The 9,010-nt window shown below is 45.8% G+C and overlaps 1 protein-coding gene across 1 annotated transcript in view; it reads right to left on the bottom strand.

The window, feature by feature from the left end:
* Window positions 1-260: 260 nt before the first annotated feature.
* LOC148501761 (carboxypeptidase O-like) overlaps window positions 261-9,010 on the bottom strand; it is a 31,077-nt gene continuing 22,327 nt past the window's right edge. Inside the window, exons 7-8 of the mRNA XM_088450016.1 lie at window positions 8,033-8,117; window positions 261-1,213 (exon numbers count right to left, since the gene is read on the bottom strand). Of these exons, the coding sequence (XP_088306142.1) occupies window positions 924-1,213; window positions 8,033-8,117 (375 nt within the window). The 3' untranslated portion in view covers window positions 261-923. The remainder of the gene's footprint in view (window positions 1,214-8,032; window positions 8,118-9,010) is intronic.

Below are 9,010 nucleotides of genomic sequence, written 5' to 3'. Positions count from 1 at the left end.
TGTCCCAAGCTGTACATTTCTCGAAATAAATTCTAAGTACAGACACAACCATTACAACTTTATTATAATTATAGATAACTCTTAAAGATTCGCATGTATCTTTTACAGCTGAATTTGTGTGTAAAAAACTTGTGCAGCATATCTGCAAAATGGATGATTCAAAATAATGTTTTAGATTTTTATTTTAATGATATTAGCTCCACAAAATGTCAGTTTGTGCTATACATCAATCTTCATGGCTACAAAATCATGCAGTTCAGGTGCGCACCTAGGGCTGATTTCCAGTTGCCCAGAAATTCCGCTATGCCTGTATCACCACCTCCACCTCCAGTATGCAGAAGTCAGTAATTGACCTCACCAGCTGTTATCATAAAGTCAGAGAGCCACAGTGACATCATAGGGCTGACAGACAGTGTCAGGAGTCATACCTTTCTGTTACTACTGTGCTCCTAATCTCTGCTTTGGTGGTCCAACTCTAAGGGCGGGATGCAGACTTGTAAATGACTGCAACTTTAAAAAAATGATCGAGATCAGACTCGATCTCTATTACATACCGCCTTAAATTTGGTGCATAAATAATTGATTACAATCTAGAAAACTGAATCATGTTACGTCACTGAAGGTCTGATAAATAAATGATATGACAAGCAGCACCACATAATAAACTGCAATTAAATTTTACGTATGGCATAATTTACAAGCGCTAACATTAATTTGAGGTTGTGCCGCTGAACATACATTTATACACAGTACTTTTGTGCAAGATCAAAATATTTTGTCTTATTGTCCAGATGATTTAATTGCTTTGGACACTGATCACTAATCTATCCAACAGCCGTAGAGAATCGCATTATAGTGCATGGATCATAGGCCCATAATATAGAAAGCGGCATATTGCTTATCACAGGCCTATCATTGTCTAATTAACGTATCAGTGCATAGCATATGCAGACAGATAGGGAAAATATCACATGGAGCCAGTGTGAGCTGATAGCAGCTGCGCCATTATCATCATCATCAAGTGGTTCAAGGTACTTGTCATTTAAATGCCCAAACAATGACATCATGGAGGTCCACGTCTCCTCGCAGGTAGGTGCAATTTGTTCAGGTGGCAGCACAAATGCATAGGATCCCTCGTCTCTCAGCTCATAGGTGTAACTGAACGGAATATCCAGTTCAATTGCCCAGTCTGCCGAAGTTCCAGAGGCAAAATCTGAAACAAATGAAGAAGAGATGCTAAAGCAAGAAAAGAACAGCTGAATGGTTAAAAGAGAATGAGGCAGAAAAAAACCCATACTTGCTTACCCTCCTGATTTGGCCGGGAGCCTCCCAAAAATTGGGTGCCTCTCCTGGTCCCCTGGGGGGTCCTGCGCTCTGGATTTGAACCTTAGTATGTTAGGGAACTACCCGAAAGAGGTTACCTGGATACAGTGGGTAGGCCCATAACCTTGGCCATGATTATGCTAAAAACCTCTACTGATTGCAAAATGTTATTGCATTTATTTATATTCGTAATAATTTGGAGTTGTGCACCTGAGATTTGTCTGTTTCTGTGCCTGCAATTAGTCTCATCAGGTAGCACCTCCCATTATATATATAGTCAGGTTGTGCAGTCCAGAAATCTTTTCCATATACTCCATTTAATGTGCTTTATTGCACATCTGAGGGAAAGGAGACGCCCTCATTCTGGACTAGCACCCTTCCTTATTGGTTTAAAAGCATGGAGTATGGTAATGTATATGCACACTGTATTAGGCACAATTCTAGGTAAGTCCTACAAGTTATATACTGTAGTGCAATTTTGGTTCATTTTTGGGGCGTGGGTCCCCCTGGATTGCGTTGGTTAATCTGTCTCAGGGCACCGCATTATAACACATTTTCCTTTATAACACATTTTAACCCTTCACTGTGTGTCTAATATATGTACCTCACTTTTTTATTTCATTCTTTATATGCAGCTGCAGCTGCTCCTAACTATCTCTTTACACTGCACTTTTCTTACTATGGTGGTGCCCTAGGGCGGCTTAGCTGGGCCGGTTTTGGGGGATTTGAACCTTAGTATGTTAGGGACCTACCTGAAAGAGGTTACCTGGATATGGTGGGTAGGCCCATAACCTTGGCCATGATTATGCTAAAAACCTCTATTGATTGCAAATTTTTATTGCATTTATATATATTATTAATAATTTGGAGTTGTGCACCTGAGATTTGTCTGTTTCTGTGCCTGCAATTAGTCTCATCAGGTAGCGCCTCCCATTATATATATAGTCAGGTTGTGCAGTCCAGAAATCTTTTCCATATTCCCCTGGAAAGGCAGACAAGCCTCCCGGCAGCCACCGACCCCTCCTGCCTCCCCCCTCCCCCGCACTTGTGTGAGAATCCCCCGCAGCAAGGAGCTGGTAACGCGATTCACGCCGAATCGCTTCATTTTGGCCCCGCCCCCTGCTGCACAATGCCGGACATATCAGCAATCATGGGACCAAGTCCCCCACTCTGCCCACAAATGCCGATCTGGCTGCCCCCTCCAGGAAGGGGAAGTCAGAATGTCGGCATCTATGATTAAACCCCAATGCCGATATTTGTGTGTCTAATCTGGGGGATACACTGGGTTAAAGTATTTGTCTTCTTAGTAAACTTTCATGTACATTTTATTAGTTGTGGTTAGGGTGGAGTTTTGGGGTTTTGCCTTCATAAGGTACAGCCCTTCCTGGTATCAGCCTCTTTACTGATCCAGAAAACTTCAGGATGCAAAGTCCCATTACAATGATCAAGTGCTTTATTCAGTGTAATGCAGAGTTAGGGGTAAATTTACTAAGATTCGAGATTGGTCGAGATGACAATCTCGGGTGAGTTTAGGCATGATTTTCATATCGCAAATTTACTAAAGGCAAACACGGGTGAGTTAGAGAGATATTTCTCCCTTCTCACTCATAAAACTCGGGTGAGATCGCAAACTCTAATCAACTAAACATCGGGCCAACTCGGTGGTACTTTTCACCTAAAGTATACATCTCTCAAATTTACCAAGAATCGGGATGACAAGCTCGGGTGAGATTGGAGCAAACTCTCTGTCAAACTGACTTTTCAAACTCTCAAACTCCTGAGCTGCGAGTTTGGCAGAAACATACACAAATATTTGTTTATGTTTAAATATTGTCAATATTTAAATATGTAAATATTTAAAATAGGGTTATTTTCCTTAAAAAAAAGAAGTAGGTTCCTCCCCCAAAAGCATAACCAGCACCAGACTTGTCAGCCAGTCCTGGTTCCACAAATTACGGGGAACAAAACGAGTAGGGTTCCACCATAATTTAGGTACCAGCACCAAGCTGCAAGGCCAGTCCTGGTTTTAAATATAGGGGGAAAAAATTGCGTAGGGGTCCCCCTATATTTAAAACCAGCACCAGACCCAAACCGACCAGGGAGTAATGCCACAGCCAGGAGACTAAGGGCCTGATTCAGACCCGCTTGCAAGTGGGTCGATGGTCCCCCACTCTATTAAAACAGGAAGTCCACTCGGGCTTGCGAGAGCTAGACCCTACCACAGCACCTCCTCGCAAGGCCGATGGTTGCGATAATCACGACGGGCCCCAGGCTGCTCGCAAAAGCTGTGGGTGATCACCCACAGCTTAGTGAGCAGCCTGATGAAAAACAAACAAAAAAAACTGCCCTAATTCTGAATCAGGCCCTAGGTCTCCAGGGCCAAAGCATTCTCACCCCAAGCCAGTCAGGCCAAGCCGGGGATCTCAGGGGAGGTGGGAACCCCCCAAAAAAGGGGTCCCCCTCTCCCGAAACCCCAGGCTTGGTCTGAAGCCCGGGGCTCTTTCCCGCACCCCTGGGTTGTGGGTACGGGGGTAATAAAGTGTAAAGTAGAAGTAAACTATTGTATTTACAGTGGAACTACAGGTGCCAGCATGCCTGCTCTTTGGCACTTGTGGAACTACAAGTGCCAGCAGGTGGCCGGCACCCGTACCTCCACTGTAAAATAAATAGTTAGATAAAGACACAACACACCGTAGATAGTATAAATTTATTACGCACATACCTCAATCACACATACCTACCTGTACCAGTCGGTCGGTCCACTTGTCCAATGTAGCAATCCGTGTGGCTAGACCTGCAAAAAAAATCATTTACTTACCTACATCCTGGCACTGCTCTCCGTAGCATCCAGGGTCTTGTCAAAACAACAAACCGACTTACGCAGGGGCACACAGGTGGCCAGCAGAGATTAATGCTGCTATACTAGGGTTAATGGAGCTGCTTCTAGTCTGCAGCTATCCCCAGCTGTATCTGCAGCAGCACCAAACAGTCAGGGCAGTAAGGATATGCCAATTACTGTGCAGACCCCTTCTGGCAATGACGGAACCTGCACAATAACTCGAGAATGTACTGTAGAACACCCCTATTCATTTGCAGAGAGTGGATTCTGTCAATAATTAGATGCCTGTGGAATCATACCATGTGCTTCCACTATATTAATTGAACAGTTAATCAATGTTAATCTATTTCAGACATTAATCAAAAATATCATCAATACCCATATCATGCGGGAAATAATCTATTGATACCAAACAAACAAACAGTGAAGCAATTGTCCTGTCACACAATTGAGTAGAAAAGAGACAAAAAACAAAGAAAGAAGTTGCTACGATACAGTGGCCACAGCTCTTTTTCCACGTTTACAGTCTCAGTAGCTGGTGGGACTGGCCCTAGTACACTCCGCTAATATTAATCCACTTGGGATGACTGGGAGAGCTTAGCTACTTTGTGAGGAAGTTGTACTCCCAAGGGGGTTTGAGATCATTAGCTGTTAGGTCCCTAGCTGGGATTTCTTCATGTTCTAGTCTCTACGATTGGCCTGATTATACCAAATCCTATCTGGTGGCTGAAACCTTGAAAGGGTGGGCTAGAGTTCTTTTAGTGAAGGCAGATGGCCATCAGATCCATTGATGTTCATGACATGCCCTCTCTCCTAGTCGCACTGGCTTCTATTTGCTCTTCTCCTTATGAGGTGATCCTTTTCGGCATTGCATTTTCAGTAGCTTTTCACAGGGCTTTGCGAGTTGGCGAGATTACGGCCCTGTATAAGGCTGATTGGCCATTGCTTTTCCATTTACTTTTTAGGGTCAGTTACTCCAAGTGATCGGTTATCGCTATTGGCGCATGCTGATCTATGAATCTGCCTGGCGACTCTTGAAATTTGTTTGTATTTTGGCCCATGATTCAGCTACATTTACCGCTGTGCATCTTATTAGATGATTGGGTGTCCGGGGTACATGTGTTGGGAGTCACTGCTGAAGAGATTGAGAGATGCAGTCTGTAAATGTGGTTTACCAAGGTTCTAGCAGTTCACTTGGGTGAGAGTGATCTCAGCAAGAGGGCATTGTTGGACCTGAGGACGTCCATTGCTAAGGATTTCACCAGAATTGCTCACTTATGGCCGTTCTGTAGAACTGTATGGTCAGCCATTGTACCCAGCAGGGTGTGAAGAGGTTGGAAAGGTGGAGTATGCATGGGCCTGGCTAGGTAAAAAATGAATACATTGTTAGTGAGAGCAGTGCCTAAGTTTGGGGGTACAGTTGTTGCCCATCCTTTAATTCATTTGAAGAATTGGAATTTTTATCGCCCTGATGGGGTTCATCTGATGGATGGCAGTGTTTATAGCAGATTTGTTTACAGCTTGGGGTTTAATTTGGAGGTTGGATATAAGGGTAATGGTAGAGCTGACTGTGACTCTGATCTAGCATTGCTGTGGTGGTGTGAATTACTGATATAAAGTTTATTAGTTCTACGAGGTTTGGTGGGTGAACCCTCCCTTAGTTTGGTGATGCTGACAGCCTGGACAGGCACGGTGACACTGCTACTGTACAGCTGCACCATATGATGCCTTAAAGGCATACTTGCCGACATTCAGCTCCCTCCTGAATGCCTGCATACTGCAGGCATTCAGGAGGGACCAGACACTGATGCCAGATTGGGGGCGGAGCCAGGCAGGGCCACATAATCACGTCATCGTGGCCCTGCCCCCTCTTCACAATGCAACATTAAAGGCATTGTGAAGCAGGGGGCGGGGCCACGATGATGTGATTCAGCGGCTCCGCCCCCGGCTCCGCCCCCAATCTGGCATCAGTGTCTGATAGTGGATGGGGGCAGGCGGCAGCCGGGGGACTTGCCTGCCTTTCTGGGGGGTTGGGAGCGGCACTTGATATTCGGGAGGCTCCCGACCAAATCGGGAGGATAGGCAAGCCTGCTTTAAGGGAGTGTGGTTCACCAATGAATGTTGGATGATTGGATGTTTGTGTTTAGTGCCGATTCTCACTGGTTGCCAGTTGCCACCACACTGTGTGGTTCACCAATGACTGTTGGATGACTGGATGTTTGTGTTTAGTGCCGATTCTCACTGGTTGCCAGTTGCCACCACACCGTGTGGTTCACCAATGACTGTTGGATGATTGGATGTTTGTGTTTAGTGATGATTCTTACTAGTTGCCACCACACCGTCTCATCCCCTCACCATTATGTTTCCTGATTATTCCTTCAAAATAAATTTGAGTTCATTTTCACAGCAAATCTGGTGTCTGTCTCTTTATGTGACGTATTTTACATGTTTAAAGTTTAGTGAATATAGCTTAAGGTTAAGGAAAGTTAGAGGTTTTTGAGTACCAGGTTCATACTTTCATACTTTAGTATAACACAAATGTTTTAAGGCACTTTACTGTTTATTTGAAATCCAGAGGAGCATTTACAGTGGACAAATGCAGCAGCACACATCTATCTTTGCACCTAGAGCATCTGCATGCAGTAACAGGGGTGTATTTACAATGGGTCAATAGGGGGGTCCGCACCGCACACCCTGCACCCATACTTTTTTCCTTTCATACTTACCTCTCCGATGTCCCACGGAGTAGCGCTCCATGTGTTTTTTACATGAACAGCAAAAAATCTCTGGGAAAATGGCTGCATCGCCATTTTCCCCGTGAACTGCGCATGCGGAGTAGACTCTGGGCACACTCTAGTGCCTAGAGTCTACTGCTGCTGTCAGTTCGCTGGCGGCAGGCGGAGAGCAGGCCTGCCAAGAGCCGCGGCGGGCCCGGGTAATAGGGGGCATGGCCTAATTGCGGGAGGCGCGGCCAAGCCCCCTTCCCAAAGAAAAAAAAAAAGCTTTGCAGCGTCGCTTCACGGTGCTGCGTGCTGGGGAGGGGGGTGCTCTGAGCCACCTCAGCCCTGCTCAAAGCCAGGGGGGGGCACGATCAGTGTGATCACTCCCCCCCATGGGCATAGGAGACTGCTGTGGCTGCTGTGAGGGAGGCGGGGGGGAGGCACCGGACCCGGGCCCCCGCCGGGCCCCTCTGGATTCCCAGGCCCGGGTAATCTGAACCCGCCCCCCCCTCTCGGCGCCCCTGGCGGGGAGAGAGGAGGCGGCCCCGGACAGGGAGTGAACACGGGCCCTCTGCTCTCTTAATACGCCCCTGCACAGTACATTGAGGCTTAGGGGTCTATTTACTAAGCCTTGGATGGAGAAAAAGTGAACAGAGTTCAGGTACCAGCCAATCAGCTGCTAACTGCCATGTCACAGGCTGTGTTTGAAAAATGACAGTTAGGAGCTGATTGGCTGGTACCTTCAAGGCTTAGTAAATAGACCCCAGTGAGATCCAATATAAATGTGCACTGCAAGCTGTTCCATATTGTATATGTTTGTAATCTGGAGTGTATACTCCTGTGTGATCTATGTACTGTATAAAATGATGTGTAAGCACCTTGCCCATGTTGCACGAATTTGGGGGAGAGTCTCCCAGGTTCCCGAATAGTGGGCAATACTCCCACAACCCGGTGTACCCCAATGCTTATTGGGGAAAGTAGGCAGCGCAATGGGGCATGTTGATTCTCTATGAATTGTGACATTGTGGCCCTGCCCCCAGCAACGTACATCCGGGAATCACAGTAAAATGTCTCCGGGCCGGACCATGAAGTTTAATAGATAAGAACACACAGATTTTTAAACAAAGTCATGTTACATTTTTTTACTTACATAATACGACAGCCGTAGATCCCACCGTGTACTCATTCTGATGGTATTTTTCAATTTCAGCAGCCGCCTTCTCTGCGACTCTGGTCTAGAAGATAAAAATGTACTTTGAACAAAACTGAACAGAGTAAAAACTTCCTACGGTAGTTGTAGAAGCTGAGAAAGGTTGATAGTTACTAGTCCCTTCTGCCTTTCACTATGGCGATTTATAAAGTGATTGGGGGTACTCAGCTCTGGTCTGCAGATACCCTGAAGAGTAATGTGTTGAGGATGTGCTTATATGTGCACGGGGTAATTATCCTGGTTCTAGCAGAGATACATACTGCAAACATTGCCAGAGCTCTTGGGGACGGGAACAGAGAAATCCTCAGCAGTGACATATAGGTAAAATGATTAAATCTAGACAAAACATTGGCCCTCATTCAGAGCCACTCGCTATTTGCGGTCGTTCGTTCTAAAACTAGGGGTGGCTATTCAAATGAACCGTTCGCTGTTTTCGGTCTGTTCTCGCCTCTATGTCTGAACGAGCGAACAAAACTTGCGTTCGTTTTTTGGAAAAATACGCCCCCTGGCCGCTCGCTACCTACGTCATGTCCGCTATTTATTAGATTAATCGAGTACATCGACAAGGGTATGAACTGCTCGCTATTCTTGTGGTTGGTTTTTGCTACCACAATTTTGCGAGCAGTTCTGGCTATAAAATAACCCAGTGACGTGGTCCTTGACGCTGCTGTTTTAATTATGCACACCCATAAAACGCCCGTTTTGACCTTTAAGCACGTCTGCGTTCTGATTTCCACTCCCCATTTTCAAGCACCTTCCCCTGTTACCACCCACATACGCCTCTTTCTGTCACTCAAAATAGCAGGCATTTGCTATTTTGCGAGCACATGAATTTCGGCCGCACTGACTGGTTCGCGCATGCGTATAACGATCCGTACGCATGCGCAGTTGGGCAAACATCGCTCAGAGCGAACGAGC

The sequence above is a fragment of the Taudactylus pleione genome, unplaced genomic scaffold (genome assembly GCF_031769625.1).
Source record: "Taudactylus pleione unplaced genomic scaffold, aTauple2 ptg000503l, whole genome shotgun sequence".
In the NCBI taxonomy this organism is placed as follows: domain Eukaryota; kingdom Metazoa; phylum Chordata; class Amphibia; order Anura; family Myobatrachidae; genus Taudactylus; species Taudactylus pleione.
Note: the sequence above shows the minus strand (reverse complement) of the source record. Positions and strands in the feature narration are given on the sequence as shown.